Source organism: Syngnathoides biaculeatus, chromosome 3 (assembly GCF_019802595.1).
Source record: "Syngnathoides biaculeatus isolate LvHL_M chromosome 3, ASM1980259v1, whole genome shotgun sequence".
In the NCBI taxonomy this organism is placed as follows: domain Eukaryota; kingdom Metazoa; phylum Chordata; class Actinopteri; order Syngnathiformes; family Syngnathidae; genus Syngnathoides; species Syngnathoides biaculeatus.
Genome location: NC_084642.1, coordinates 37,297,977 through 37,314,598, shown reverse-complemented (window position 1 = coordinate 37,314,598; position 16,622 = coordinate 37,297,977). Strand labels below are relative to the sequence as shown.

At 38.7% G+C, this 16,622-nt stretch overlaps 1 protein-coding gene and 1 pseudogene across 2 annotated transcripts in view; both read right to left on the bottom strand.

Moving 5' to 3' along the window:
• Window positions 1-966: 966 nt before the first annotated feature.
• The window catches only part of cars1 (cysteinyl-tRNA synthetase 1), a 36,507-nt gene continuing 20,851 nt past the window's right edge, over window positions 967-16,622 (bottom strand). For both annotated transcript variants that reach the window (XM_061815692.1, XM_061815693.1), the window contains 11 exons: window positions 16,446-16,575; window positions 12,422-12,525; window positions 12,226-12,323; window positions 11,247-11,436; window positions 10,838-10,906; window positions 7,199-7,280; window positions 6,982-7,062; window positions 6,749-6,816; window positions 2,498-2,557; window positions 2,311-2,394; window positions 967-2,004 (listed from right to left, as the gene is read on the bottom strand). In XM_061815692.1, the coding sequence (XP_061671676.1) occupies window positions 1,861-2,004; window positions 2,311-2,394; window positions 2,498-2,557; window positions 6,749-6,816; window positions 6,982-7,062; window positions 7,199-7,280; window positions 10,838-10,906; window positions 11,247-11,436; window positions 12,226-12,323; window positions 12,422-12,525; window positions 16,446-16,575 (1,110 nt within the window). In that variant the 3' untranslated portion in view covers window positions 967-1,860. The remainder of the gene's footprint in view (window positions 2,005-2,310; window positions 2,395-2,497; window positions 2,558-6,748; window positions 6,817-6,981; window positions 7,063-7,198; window positions 7,281-10,837; window positions 10,907-11,246; window positions 11,437-12,225; window positions 12,324-12,421; window positions 12,526-16,445; window positions 16,576-16,622) is intronic.
• LOC133498680 (5S ribosomal RNA) lies at window positions 12,074-12,192 on the bottom strand (annotated as a pseudogene).

The window sequence follows — 16,622 nt, the reverse complement described above, 5'->3', positions numbered from 1 at the left end:
CAGGCTTGTCTTAGCTGTTTTTCTAGGAACATCTCTGAGAGGAATGGATTACTGTTTGATTATTATATATTACTTTTTGTCTTGGCTTGGCTTTCCAAGTATTTTTGCAGGTCCTTTCTCCAATACCCTTTTCCTCCCAATGCCATTTCACATCATGACACAAAACCTAGACTCTGGTTTGGTCTGAGTTGTTCTAAACATTTAGTGAAAATTTCATGTCCGTAGTAAGTTTGCATGTTCTCCCTGTGCCTGCTTCAGTTTTCTTCGGGCACTCTGGTTTCCTCCCACATCCCAAAATCCTGCATTAATTGGTGACCCTAAATTCCCCCGAGGGGTGATTCTGAGTGCGACTGTTGTCTGTCTCCATGTGCCCTGCAATTGGCTGGCAACCAGTCCAGGGTTTACGCTGCCTCCCACCTGATTATAGTTGAGATAGGCTCCAGCACTCCTGCGACACCTTGTGAGGCTAAGCGGCTCAGAAAATACATGGATATATATCTGTCAATGTCAACAGGGGGGTGGTCACCTCTAATTGGTTAGCAATCGTTTTGCATGCCAAACTTTCTAGGTTTTCATCACTTTCACATCCCATCTGTAGATCAAGCAGGGGTTGAACACTCAACACCATATTCCCCTATCTATTTTCTTACCATCTTATCGATCACAGCGGCGTTGGCCCCATCCCTACTATATTGGGGCAAGATATGGGTACACACTGAGCTGGTTGCCAGGCAAGTCCAGGCATCGTAATAAATTTTGTTTCACAGCTTTCAGGGCCAGTTTGATTAAAATTGCACCAAGTAACAAGGAGTTACGGTGATATGAAACATCTGCTGCTGTCACCGGTGATGCCAGTAATTTTAGAAGGGCTGAAGCCTGGATCTCAGTTTGTTACAGTTTACATGTCATTGTAACTCCATTGTTGTTTCAATGTTCCTGAGTAAGTGAAATAAATGCGATTTTCAATGTTGATCCAATACTTATTTTTTGTTGATCCAGGAGTAGCGTTTGTATTAGTTACAATAAATGATACAATACATCCGATTGTAAACTCAGCCAGCATGGACTTATAAAACAAATAAGTGAACCATGAGACGAATGCAAAAAAATAGTCTACTTTGTCTTCTTTTTTCACACTGTAGAAAAAAATTTGCAATTACAAAAAGAAACAGCAATTTAATATTTCCCTTGTCTGACCAATAGAGCACATTAGATGTGCGTTTGCTTTGCAGGAACAGAGGTCAAGTAATCTGGGAAGGTTTGTGCCCAAGTCAAACATGATTTGATGTCATTCATGGACATGCTCATTGTTGGAGACAGGATAAATGGGGGAACTGTTAAGATCCTCAGTTTTCATGTGCCAAATTTGGTGTTAGGACTTAAGAGGGTCTTCATTGACTTCTTCAACTGTCTAAAAACACATTTAGTAATTTATACTACTTTAAGCAAAGCACCCAATTGTCTTCACTGAGATGACTTTGTTCATGTGGGTGTAAAAAAAGGATTAGTTTACAAGAGACAATCTCAGGCCTTTACCCTGTTCCTTGACTGCAGAGTGGGCAATTTGTTGCCATTTTGGCTTAAAAGCGGTGATGTTCATGGCTGGTGAGGCACTGATGGAGTCAGATTCACACATTCATGAGCAAAACAGTGGTAAATTTGGAATTAAATTAGCAGCCTTAAATCCGAAACTGGTACAAATGTTCGATGCAGAGCTTTCAAATGGAATTCCAATTTTAAGGAGCGATGTCATTTTCAAAAATCTAGCTACTTTGACTATAAAACAATGGACATTATTGGCTTTAAAGAAAATTACGCACATCGTTTAACTCAAACTGAAAAGATTTTTTTTTTTGTTAATCATTTTTTTGCCTCGCTTGACTCCACACCCTTGCTCACAAGGTACTCTTTATGTATCTTCTCTTGGGTTTCGAAAAGCTTGCGTAGTTTCTTCTCTTGTGCTTTACTGAGTTCCTTCCCTTCAGCATCATGAGTGGGGAAACCCTGCCGACAGATAAAATTATGTAAAGAGACGCATACAAGTGTAAAAAGAAATTTTGTAAAGTGTATATTGGGCTCAGGATTGCAAAAGGTGATTTAAGCAAGGCCAGGGATTTTGACTTTTTTTTTTTTTTTGGTCAATGTACACCTGGAGTTTGGCTGGCTCATTAGCTTCACAAAATCGTTATTCTTAAAACAAGCCTGATGTTGCTCATTTTTATTACATGGTTCCCAGGTATATAAAATACTTAAATGCAAGTCATATTTTTTGAGTTGATCGGAGCTATAGCTTCAAAACTTGTATGTTACCATTTCATCAAATTTGGAATATTTGTCTGTTTCTGCGAGGAACATCTCAAATGGAGGGATCTTCATTTTAGCAAGTTTAGCCATCTGAAACGAAAGCAATGAACAAAGTAATCATGAAATGTTCCAGTTTAATTTACTGTAAAATATCTTTAGCTATTCATTACAAGCTGAAAGGGTCAAAATTCACCTCGTGTAGTTCTTTCTTCCTGGCAGCCTCCTCTTTCTTCCTTTGTTTCTCTTCCTCGAGCTGCAAACATTAGTTCACATCTTCAATCTTATGTTCTAAAACATCCATTACCAGCATCTTTATAAAGACAATTCAGCACAACGTCACAACAATAATGTACATTATTTTGGGGGGCAAATGTGGAAGTCTTTTCAGATGGGATCCCTCTTAAACAAACCAGTCCATCCAAGTCCATGTGTAAAAGTGGCAAGTTTTCCAAGGAACTTCATTTCCCCCAATGTCTTTCAGGGCACAAGCAGACAGCCTTCTAGTCCAGCGGTTAGCTCAACTATTCTATCACCAACTAGTGAAAAAGATTCTGACCCGGGTTCAAAGCCTAGGGCAGGGGTGCCCAGACTTTTTTACACCAAGATCTAATTTTCAAACATCCAGCCTCTCGCGAGCTGCCGACGACGGGGTCTGGTGTGTGTGTGTGTGTGTGTGTGTGGAGGGTGGGGGGGAAATTTGTGGTAGAGAATTGCGTATCTTATGTGCTGACTTTGTTTATTTGATTGCTTCTTCTTTTTGACTATCTGCAGCCCGTTGGGCAGCACAATATTGTGTTATCTGTCGGCCAGTCCCAAGCCCGGATAAATAAGTAGGTTGTGTCAGGAAGGGCATTCGGCGTAAAACTGTGCCAAACATATGAGCGTTCATTATACGAATTCCATAACAGTTAGGTTGTGGCCCGGGCTTCCTACGCTCGCACCCGGAAATGTTAATCTGCAAGGTGTAGGTAGAAATTCAGATACTGTAGGTCGAAGATAAAAAAGAGGAGGAAAGCGGCTTAGTCAGCAGAAGAAGAAGAAAAATGCACAGACCATACAGCTGCGTGTAGGGACTTTGAATGTTGGGACTATGACAGGAAAAGCTCAGGAGTTAGTTGACATGATGATTAGGAGAAAGGTTGATATATTGTGGATCCAAGAGAGCAAGTGGAAAGGGAGTAAGGCTAGAAGTCCAAGTGCAGGGTTTTAGTTATTTTATCATGGAGTAAATGGGAAGACAAATGGAGTCTGGGTTATTTTAAAAGGAAGAGCTGACTAAGAATGTCTTGGAGGTGAAAAGAGTATCAGATCGAGTGATTATGATGAAACTTGAAATTGAGGGTGTTATGTATAATGTGGTTAGCGGCTGTGCCCCACAGGTAGGATGTGACCTCCAGTTGAAAGAGAAATTCTGGAAAGAACTAGACGAAGTAGTCCTGAGCACCACAGACAGAGAGAAAGTTGTGATTGGTGCAGATTTCAAAGGACATGAAGGCGAAGGAAACGGGGGCGATGAAGAAGTGATGGGTAAGTATGGCATTCAGGAAAGGAAATTTGAGGGGCAGATGGTGGTGGACTTCCCAAAAAGGATGGAATAGGCAGTGGTGAACACTTATTTTCAGAAGGGACAGGAATATAGAGTGACATACAAGAGCGGAGGGAGAAGCACGCGGGTGGAATATATTTTGTGCAGACGATGTAATCTGAAGGAGGTTACTGACTGTTAGGTAATGGTAGGCGAGAGTGTAGCTCGACAGCATAGGATGGTGGTGCGTAGGATGACTCTGGTAGCAAGTAGGAAGATTAAGAAGACAAAGGTAGAGCAGAGAATCAGGTGGTGGAAGTTGAGAAAATAAGAATATTGTGTGGCCTTTCAAAAAGAGGTGAGACAGGCTCGAGACCAGGGGAGCCCAGATTTTTTTTTTTTACCCCAAGATCTACTTTTCAATCAGCCAGCCTCTCGCAAGCTACCAACAGGGGGTGGGAGGGTGATGAAGATGCTCCCAAACTGTTTTAAGGTTAGTTATGTTGCCTGTTATATCGAAAATACAGAGTTAACTTTTTGTGCACTGTATGGTCTGTGCTTTCATCTTGGATCAGGCTATGCCAAGGGGGAATTTTGAAATTACACACCATCTCATCCTACACTTTCTACTTTGGCTTCAGACCAGACCTTTCCCACTCGGAAACGAGAAAATCTTGTCCAGTTTAACCACTTTTTCTTCAATTATTTTTCAAAAGCCATGCACCTTTGAGTGCGCTTATCCTATCACTACAACATGGCAATAAAGCACGCTCATAAGTGGTTTCTTATCTGCTGTATTGTAAAGTAAGCGTACTCTTCAGTTACGAAGGCTTTATACTAGCAAGCGTTGGGCTTCAAACTTGCCTACAACCCAGACTAATCCACCAATATGGTGTAAAAGCCACTGCACATGTAGTCGTCACCAATAATTATACAGTATAGTGAAGTTGAGTCTGAATTGATCAGAGGGTGATCATGCTCATGGCACCAAGATAACGCTTGAGAGCAGGATTTTGATATGATTTTCATTGTTGCTGTTGTTTTTAATGCTGAATTTGAATTTGAAATCTGTTATGAAGGAAAATTAAAAAAAAAAATATATATATATATATATATATATTCCCCCCCCCCCTCAATGGCACAAGATATTTAAAACTTTTTCCATTTGGGAATTAAGTACTTGAAGAATCATTTTCTCTGAGGTTTCTGTTAAGATGGTATGCAGCTTAAAGTTCTACTGAAATTCGGATGAAAATATTTCGTTCTACTTAAAAGACTGCACTTTCTTTTCAAAATGATAAACAACACAAAAGTCTGTCCCATAGTGGTAACTATTACACATTGTGAAATATTACGTGAATAAGGGGTATGCGCCTACGTCATTTTCATTGACGCCGCCATACTGCCAGTCAAACAAAGCATTGTTGAATGTCTATTCCATTAAGACTAAACGAAAATATGTCTGATAGCATGACACCCAGAGTTTTGTCTGATACCGTTATACATTTACAAGATGATCATAAACAAAGGTACGTGGAAAAAGTAGAGACACTTGGCATAGAGGATCCATTTTTAATGCCAAAGTCGATGTTTTCTCCAACTGACTGTTAATTCGCTTCCCTCTCTTGAAAAGCTGAATATACACATGTATGAGGTGAATAAATCGTTGATTTACACAGAAGAGTTTGAAAGCATAAAAAAGTCAGGACGCATCCAACTACTTCATTGCTGGATAGGTCATAGATGTTGTGTCCTGTATTATTGAACGAAATAAGTCTCATCTTGTGATGGCAAAGGTAAATTGCAACTTGCAATACTAGATCTTGTAATCTATATTTACTGTACCATAGTTTAATCCAATTTGCATAAGTCAGGGCATTAAATCTAGCTATGATTTTGGACTAAGTTATTGCCGATATAGAAGGCCTCGTGTTTTTTTTTTTTTTAAAAAAGTATTCATAGACTGATGTTGCTGTTTTTGAAATATGCTAATCATCCATATCCCGTTTGTGGGAAAAAAATTTTTAGGACAGGGAGTCACGCTTACCTCCGTAAACCTCTCTGGGACAGACTGTTTATTATTTTTTTAAATGCGCATTATTCTCAAATGAGTCAACTTGGCATTATAAATACTTCTTTATAATTTGAAATTGAGAAGAATAATTCCTACTTGAAATGAAATGATCACTACGTTGGCGTGTATTCCGTTGGGCACCATCCATCCCGTTTAGTTGCCGAAATACATGTTTTCAGCTGATATTATAAGGAATGGTATCTTTGTAGAACTGTCTTGTCCATTGTCACAACAAACAGCACAACAGGTCTCACAACATTGTGAATATCTGTTACGGTCCAGCGACTTACACCCGGACAACCGAGCAGCTTTGTTTGACTCGCAAAAAGGCGTCGTAAACAAAAGGGGACGTCGCACGCACAATATTTATACTTCTTTAGTATTTTCAAAAATGCCTGTTTTCTGTCTATGGCAGCATGTGCAACAGCAGCAACTCTGCTTGTTAGGTTGACCCTTAAAATTTAAATATACCAACCTGCCACTGAAGTTTTCAGGCGACTGGGAACGGTTGCAGCAGTAATAAATTTTTTTTAAAAAAAAGACAGCCTTCTACCCACCATCTCTCTCTCTTTCTCTTTCATGTGTGCGTGCGTGTGTGTTTGTGCGTGTGCAGTTGACCTGTGTAGTTACCAATACCTCCATAGTGTTGTGCTAGATGTTAAAGCCTCTTTTTGTCTCAAATATGCAAAGTACAAATACTGTTTATTTTGTGGTGACAAAATTATCTTTTTACCGACATTACCATGACGCCACACTCTGGTAGCAAATTTGAGGAAACACATCCACTTGGGAAGCCTTTGTTCTCATTCACATGTTGCAATGAAAATGCTACCACCTCCCCTTACCTTGTTCTTCTCATCCCTTTCTTTCAATAAAATCTCTTTGTCCACGAGTTTCACCACAGTTGGCAGTCCTGCAACACAAACACACTGCATGACTAGATGATACATAAAGCTCATAAGATCTTCAATAATGTTGTATTTGTGTTCAACTGTCGTATTTACAAAAATGGTGAGTACATGTACTGTATATTTTGAGAATAAATGTAATTTGTGTGGCACGGTGGACGACGAGTTACCTTCATGATCTTCGAGTCGGACACCGAGCTCTGGTAATGTAACATCACGGACATCATCACAGAGGACCAGCAACTCCATGACTGGTAGACAAGTTTAAAAAAAATATTTACACTGCTAGCAGAAAGAAAAAAAACACTTTTACATACCATATTGCTGTTTGAATCCCCTTCAAATGTTACACAACGAATCAAGGGGAATGAGATCTATGTGTCTTACCCTTCTGCTGTCTGGCAATTTTTCGCACTTGCTCTCGGAAGTCAGAGAGGACAGAGAGGTAAGGCATCACTGTGGTCTCCCGCTAGAAAAGACAACAGAAACTAAACATAATCTCTTTAGCATCAGCAGACCTATTAAAAACTGTATTTGGTAGTTTTATGGTTACAAGTATGTTATTACTTGTATACAGTAATTCATTTTGATAATCAGAATCAGCTTTATTGGCCAAGTGTGTAAAAACATACAAGGAATTTTTCTCTGGCAGTCTTTGCTGCCCGAGTAACGACATTCAGAACAAAGAACAACAAGTAACAAGGGCAAAGAAAAAGAGACATTGCCGTTTATAGGAACTATTCCTTATAAGAGTCACAGATGTGCAATGTGTAAAGTCTTCATTTAGAACAGGTAAGAGAAATCAAATTGAACTGAAATTGATTAAAAGTGATTTGATTACCAATACAGTTGAACATCATCAACAACATCCACTGTATTTCAAACAAGAAGTGCTCACATTTATTTACATCAGTAACAAACCCATTTCCCCCCAGCAGTATCTGTTTAAACCAGAATGTTTACATTTTTTAATAAATTGACACAAATGTCTGAAAATCATTCTGGTATACCTTATGTAGAATTTCTTAAAAGTATAATAAAATCAGCTTTAGCACAATTGTGTAACTGTAATATGAGGGGAAAGAAAATGTGAAGGAGTGTGAATATATTCTAGTGGCACTGTATGTCCCCTGCAATTAAGTGGTGACCAGTTCAGAGTGTACCTCCTTCTTACTCAAAGAGAGCTGGGATAGGCTCTACCATGCCCATGACACCTGTTGAGGATACACAATACAGATTTTGGAGTACTTTTAGTCCACCCAACAGAGGACTGCACTGAGGAGAGCACACGTGGCCATGAAGGATGGTAGAACCCATCAGTGAAAGGCAGGCCTTATATTATGGGAAAGGTTATTTTCGCCAACAGGGTGGCCGGAGTCCAACTGATAATGAAATGATCTTTGGCTTGGTGGAAGTTAATACTGCATCCACAACAGCGGCACGGTAGCTCAGCTGGTAAAGCGTTGGCCTTACAGTTCTGAGGACCCGGGTTTGATTTTTGTGGAGATTTTGTTTTTATATGGAGCTTTGTGTGCGTGCATGTGTGGACAATTGTGTAGTTTGCATGTTCTCCCTGTGCCTGCATAGGTTTTCTCCGGGCACTCCGGTTTCCAGTCCTTAAATGATTCTTTTTCTTACTGGGCAGAACGTGCAACTGAACATTCCGTGGATTATTTCTATCCGAATTATGGTAAAATTTGCGATACACAAGTATTTTACTGTGTCCGATTGTGGTGGTACCACATGTGAAGACACTACAATCCGGCGATGATTTCTTTTTTTGCACACGTAATACGTCACATCCGTGCACGTAGGTCATGTGACTCGCCAAAATGGCAACGCCCATAAAAATTCGTAATTGTTGATAAAAATCTTCTCAAAACACCATTAAATGATAGAGGATTAACCTCAAATTTTCAAGGTACAGAAAATATGACATGACCTATCAGATACATACAAACCAAACGACCGGACTTCCCCCTTAATAAGCCATGAAACTTTCTATGATCTCAGGTGTGATACTGGTGTGTGGCCACAGTGAGCACTTCTGATGTTGCTCACAGTAGTCCTCAGTGTGCTTGGGGAGCTTGTCTTTATGCCCAGAATTATGAAAAATTAGAGGGAATATTTTTCACTAGTCCACTGATGAGAAGGGACCAGTGAAACAAGATTGGTTTAGCGTTTTGAGGCGTTTTTAACAGTGTGAATTGAAAAAAAATTCCTGGATTCCTGGAAATCTCAGGGATCCTAGCCAAGTACCATAATTTCTCGAGTATATTGCGTCTTGAAGTATAATGCGCACCCCCAAAGTTGACCTAAAAACTCAGGAAAACCCTTCTACCAATGTACAATGCGCACCACCAACTTGCCGCTAACCATATACTCGGAAAATCAGGAATGATCTGTATTTATATTTTGTTAGGTTTGTACTTGTATTGTTTTTCAAAAAACTGTCCATACAACAATCATTAATAAAAATCATTTTGCACGCGCTGACGTTTTAGTAATATAGTCTCGGGACAGGCCACGTTTGTCCTGGTCCCTGTAATTGTCAGAACAGAATCCCTCAACCAACTAAAATAAATGCTCAATGATGGCACAACATTTTATTAACACTGTTAACACATATTTCAGTCTTAAAAATATAAACTCTTTAACATTGTTTATTAAACACTGGATTAAATATTTGTGCATAGTGCAGTTAATCCACTACATTACACATCCTTGGTCAAGACTTCAAAAGAAGCATTATGACTCATCTCCGACCCGAAATAGATCCATAGGATCTACCTTTGGTGCATCGCTGTGGAACTCATCATTGATGACTTAAAATATTTTTTGAATCCCAAGATTTTAGGTTGCGCAATAGAACCTCTCTCCTCCATAGCATCTTTCACTATGGCATCAGGTAGCTATCAAAACAATGTGAGCTCAAATTACGTAGAAAGGGTTAAGGTTAGGGTTAGGCTAATGGGCACATTTTTTTAAAAGCAACCATTTTAGTTGTGTGCGCTCTCTCTTTTTTTTTTAATAAATGTGCCTTTGACGCTCGCATTACATAGTTTGAGCTCACGTTGTTTTGATACCCACCTGAAGCCAATGAGGTGAGTTATCATTGTTTCGAACTGCGGCGCGACTTCCGGGTTTGACGCATCATCGGCATGAGTGGTGACATTTCTTTTTAAAAGCACCTACACAACTAGTCGTTGTAGTTGACATTTTTTGTCTTAGTTTAAGTTCAAACAAACTCACAGGCAGTCGTTTCTGATCTTTGGTGCAGTAGCAACACGCATGCTACGCTAACAATCGTACAATGTAAGCTCCCCGAGGAGGTCATAGAGTTCAGGTTGGGGACGCACATTACCATAATATATATAAATGTTTAACATAAGACATTGAATATGTATACATTTTTTACCACGCTACGTACCTGTATACGACTACACAAAGTGGTTGTATTTTTCATCCATACCTAAATATAATATATATAAAATATTTTGGGAAATGTATTTTTTGATTATTATTTGAGAAATTACAGTAATTGCTTCTTTGCCTAAATGTACGCCCTTGTGAGGCAGAATATTATCTGCTTTACCTTGTGTTTTCAGTGCATATAAAAGTGCCTGAAAATATTTTGTAGACGGAGATAAAAAGCAATTGCCAAAAACCTTGTTTGTTGTTGTGCAGAAATTTTACTAAAAGATAATATTTGCTCTATCTACTTTTATCATGGGTTTGTACAATTGGATGTGAGGCTGGCCGCTTGGTTATGTATTTGAACAGGACATACAAAAATCCGATAATTTTGACAATGAAATCATTATTGGATTAAAAAAGAAAATGAATATAGATCAGAGAACACAAAATTGAAAAATATATGGACAAACTATACCAGGGAAACGGCATGAGAAACCTTGGTATTATTGGTACCTAGTCGTATTGTAATATTTGTTTTGTCATGTTTTTCTGAACGCAAAGAGACACCTCACCCTAAAAGAAAACATTGCTAAAGTGATAGTTTCTTACATCAACGTCCAGTCCTTGTCCTCCCATGGGGAAACCAATGGGCTCTGATCCTTCAATTGCTCCAAATATCTAGAAGACACATTTTGGAGCTTTTAAATGACGATACAGACCAAACAATTTCAAGCAGTGTGCTTTTCCTTTTCAAACTAGGGGGTGGCGGGGGTGGGGTGGGGATTGTTTCTGCTTATACAATTTTCAGTGCACCCACCCGAGAATATTTCAAGTGGTTGGGGAAAGCAGAAAAAGGTAATCTCCCAAAAAACGTTGCTGTGACCCAAAACCCACTGTCTTGGAACAAATACTACTCTATTTATTGAATAACTGATTCACACTAGAAAAAAATAGACTTATCCGTAAAAACTGAAATTTATTATAGTCATTTCATGTTCTGACAAGGGCATCAGCTCACCTTCAGCATTTTGGTGAGATACATGGCGATACTTTGCATTAGCATGCGGTTGGGTCTTAGCTTGGCACTTTTCTTGCTAGCGATGTAGCTGTTGCTCTGACCAATCAGCTGCCTCATCTCCTCCATGACTGTGCGTGTATCAATGTTGTCACACAGAGCCTCGTGGATCGCTGACTTTCTGTCAAAAAAACTAGAGAGCACAGACAGTACAAAAAGAGCTTTCAATTATTTGCAACTGTGGAGTGGTGCCGCCATGGATTTGGATGCACGCGCCTACAACATTGAGTATGGGAAAGGCCTCGAAATGATGAAAATGACCCAAGTGCAATAACAAAGATAGAGTACCTGGAGAAAACTTGGCAGATTAAAAACAGAGAACTCAGAACTGTAATGTCCCAACTTGCACAGTGTGCTGCCTATACAAATTCACACACACACACACACACACACACACACACACACACACACACACACACACACACACACACACACACACACACACACACACACACACACTAGCAAAAAAATAAAAAAACATCAAGAACGTTCTGCTTTTCATTGAAGTTTGTTGGACAGCAAATTTATTTCATAACTTCTAACTTTGTGGAGGGATGGAGCAAACAATAAAGAACAAAGATTGTGTTTTTTTTTAATAACTATTCTTATCAGCTTCAACATGCATCAGCTTCTTCTTCTTTTCCTTTCATACTTTCCCGTTAGGGGTCGCCACAGCGTGTCATCTCAGATGAACGCATATTTGTGTAGCACAGTTTTATGCCGGATGCCCTTCCTGACGCAACACCCTCTGCATTTTAGCCGGGGAGAGAAGCTTACAGCACCCAGTATTCCCAGGCGGATTCCCATCCAAGTACTAACTAGGGCCAAACCCGCTTAGCTTCCGAGATCTGACGAGATCGGGCGATCTCAGGGTAGCATGGCCATAAGCCCAACATGCAACATCTACTTCTTCTTTTCCTACCTTTTGTTAAGCACCACCTCTGCTGTATCCCACTTTTCAAACTGCCCAGTGATGTCGGTAGTTGCACGCAGAATGTCCTTCACATTCAAGAAGAACTCCTGTTCGGAAGAAAACAACACATTTTTAAGTATTATTTCACAATTAACTGGGATAAACAAATTTTGGGCGTGAGAGCTCCATTTGTCACATCACATACATTCAAGAACTTCTCGTATTGGACAACTATCTCCATAGTGTTGGGAGAGTAATCCAAGGTATCTTTCCATGAATGCATCAAGAAAGCCAAACGTAGCTGGCGGGCTGCAATAATAAGCAGGAAGAATAGTTAGACCATTTTTAATTCAGTCTGAAAGCTGATTTTTCTTGAATATTCTCAAGACATTTGTAAGGCAAAAATTTTTCATAAAAAGCATTTGTAACATTTTATTTTTTATTATTTTTTTAATTGGTCTGATAAAGCTCTCGAGAAAATAAAAGCTAAGTAGATTGAGACAAGTGTAAACAGAGAATAAACCCTGGCACAGACTGTATTAGTGGTTGCCCATTAAAACCTGTGCTGAGCAGGTTGGTTCTATTTTGAACATGTCACTCTGAAGAGGGTTCCTTCCTCAAGGGTCTGTTGTGATGCCAGTTACCCAAAAAAGCAATCCCACCACATTCAAAGTGTTCGACCGGCGGTAATGTAATTTATATCAAGACCCAATAAAGGCACACAAGTGGCCACACCTATCTTATTTAATCAGGTATATAAGCATCGTAAAAAAGAATGTCAGTCTTACATTTGACTATTCGACAGCCTTTAACATAATTCAACCCCATATAGCTGACAAACTGGCAAATTATTTAGCCTGTCATGGATGCATGTCTTGTGGGCTGGATTTCCCTACAAATAGAATTTAACAAGTAAGACAATGGAGGACTGCCTACCCTACACTGGTTCACCTCCAGGTATCCAGGTGCCTAAAAGACCCAAGTCTATGCTTTGAATCTTCTCAATTTCTTCTTGTCAATTTCAATTTCTTCATCCAGGCTTTAAATGCCGTGAAGAGGAGGTGACAACAATCATTTCTTATGTCTTATGTCCCTAAAGTTGAGTCAAATTTCTGGAAAACCATTATACCAATGTATAATGTATTTTTCAATGCATGACTTTTGCAGTGGACAGTGGAACCTCATAGTTCAAATGTCTGGGTGGTCGTACAAATCTGTATTAAACCAAAAAAATCTGCATAAAAGATGCCTCAGTTTTCAACCCAAATCTCGGTGTCCGAACACCCGGGCAAAAGTGCACCCATGTTGTTCGGGTAGGCAACTCAAGGTGAGCGATGCAGACCGCACATGGGCTGGTGTCCAGATGAGCTGCTGCCCATTTTGAGTCCCGCAGTCACTCACACATAAGTGTTTCTCAAGATTGTTTTTTTTATTATTATTCCAGTATTTTCTTTGTCTTGGACCAAAGAAAGACAGCGATGCTACAAGCAGCAAAGGAAAAGACGAGTTGAGCGAACCACAGTAGATCTAACGATGATGATAATTGGCAAGTACGGAAAAGGATACGTTTTGTTAAGTCTCTTGCTCGCATCATATGGCTAACTCGACTATCCTAAAGAATAAAAATGTAATAAAAAGCAGCTAGTGTTGCCAAAGGAGTGACTAGGATTGCAAAGCAAAGGCCACAGATAATAGAAGAAATGGAGAAGTGACTGGAGAATTACACAGTCATATCATGGAAGGTGACTTCAGTGTAACACTTTCCTTTCCTCTCATGTCACTCCGATACCAATGCACTGCCATCAAAAAGATAAATGATACACATTTAAGTTGCTTTAAATGCATGCTTTTTCTTATTGTTTAACAGTGTAACCAATGTGTTAAGTGTACTTTGTTGGAAAAATCACAACATTTTCAGATGTTGTAACTCAGTGTGCACATAACGTACACAACATTGTAAGGCGCAGTGTTTATTTAGAAGTGAATTTAAGACCGCTACGATCTTGAAAATCTGTGAAAATACGGTGTGTAAACAAACAAACAAACAAACAAAAAAAAAAACGACCAAAAGCTGTGAATATGCGGGGCCGCGAATGGGCAAAGCCAACGCTATACTCTCCCTCCATTGCTGCTGTTTGCCTTTGAACCTTTGTGTTTTTAGTCATTTATGGTTGTGTAACAACCTTGGTATTTATATTCGCACTTAGAATTATGTCACCTGTTTTGAATTTTTGTTGAATTTTATTTTTTTCTCCTCACATCTTGCATATTTTGAATGTCTTATGTTGTCCAACTGTGTCTACTTCAAATGAAATTGGCCTTCAAAATTAAGTAGTGACTTGAGACATGCTGACACAATGATGAAATTAAATATTTTGTAACAGTTTATTGCACAGTTCAATTTTGAACATGGACTTGCTGTTAAAGGTTGTCTCACAAGCTAACAAACTGGCTATCTCCACATATACTGTAGCTTTACAATCAGTATGTTTACCCACAAATAAAACATTTATAATTACTGTAATGTCCTAAGGATTATTTTAAATTAGTCAATTACATATTGTAGATGTGCATTCTTACAAAATTAAGATTTAAAATACGATAATAATCATCTTTGACGATCTTGCACTCACTAAGATTCATTACTTTTACAGCAAACATTGTTCAAAACCTTTACAGGTTTTCAATGTCATGGACTAACAAAATACAGCAGGATTATTGGAAGTCTATTTGAATTAAAATGTAAATGAGAAAAATGGAACTTTCATGTTAAAATACCAATTTGATTTGCTCAGTCACTACATTTTAAAACGGTCACTTCACTGTTGTTTTACTATATGTTTATACTTTAAAATACTGACTTCTTTTAGATGAGGTATCATAGCTCAGTGGTTAGAGCACTGGTTTGGTAAACCAGGGGTTGTGGGTTCGTATCCCACTGGGGCCTCCACTCCCTGAGAAGGGTTGCGTCAGGAAGGGCATCCGGCGTAAAAATTGTGCCAAACATATATATGCGTTCATCTGAGATGACACGCTGTGGCGACCCCGAAAGGGACAAGCCGAAAGAAACTTACTTACTTACTTACTTACTATCATGGATTTATGTATGGTCTCAACATGCTCCAATCGGGCTTTGTCTTTTTATGGAAATTAATTTAAAGTTTGTGTTTGCTATCTTTGCACCTCAGATTGGACCTTGTGCATTAAGCCAGCTCTAATATTGGCTCAATGGATGTGTATACTGATATAGACATCCATCAATTATCAGAGTCACTTATCCTCACAAAGGTCACAGGTATGCTGGAGTCTATCCATGCAGACTCTAGGCGAGCGGCACAGCACACCCTGTACTAGTCGCCAGCCAATTGGAGGAGACATGGAGTATTTAAAAAAAAAAAACAAAAAACAAAAAGAACATTTGCACTCACACCTACGAAGAATTTAGAATCTTCATTGAACCTCTAATGCATGTTTTCAGAATGTGAAAGGAAACCGGAGGAAGTGTATACATACCATAGAATTGTGTCAGTGAGATAATCCAACTTTTAAAAACTTCTTAGATTGTCTTTTTTAACATTTCATATTTAGGTATTTTGTAGTGCATGCAAACAGTAAATGTCAGAAAGGGGCAGATTTTAGTAAATATGGTTCATAAATTGTACATGAGTTGCAAAAGTAAAATAAAAAATGTATATATATATACACTGAACATACCATAAGTGTGTCAAATACCTTCTCATATTAGTGTTGCTGCTAACATAACCCCAGCTACAAGTTTTAGCTTGTGTGACATTGGTTTACAACATTAAAAACACATTCAGTCCACAAAAAAAAAATTTAAAAATTTAAAAAAAAAAAAAAAAAAAAAAAAAAATCGGTCATTCCAGTTTAACAGACTCAAATAAAGAAGCATTGGTGTTAATGCCTTCCCTCAAGTCAGTTCACCGTAAAAGCTTTGTTTGCTGCTTAGTCCATCACTACAGTACTCAGAATTTGTCATTGTTGACTTAATCCTCTCATGATTTATGAAAGCCTTGGTCAAAATTTTTTTTCCTCAAGTCTTTTCAAATCTTCTTAGGACATTAATTTTTATTATTATTATTTTTTTAAAATATGATTTGTTTCGTAAAGACCAGTACAATCCAGTGGACCAAAATGACTGCTATGCAACAGAGAGTTAACTGTACTCATTTTAGGTAAGATGCGAGAGAAAAGGCAAGCAAACATACCTGTATTTTTTTCCAAGGCTTCCTTAATGGTAATGAAATTCTTCAGTGATTTTGACATCTTGCATCCTGCAATTGTCAGATGACCGGTGTGCAAGAAGTAACGGACCCAGTTGTCATTCTCAAAGAAAGCCTAGGAAGAATAAAAAAAAAACAATTCCTTTGATTGTGAATCTGAGT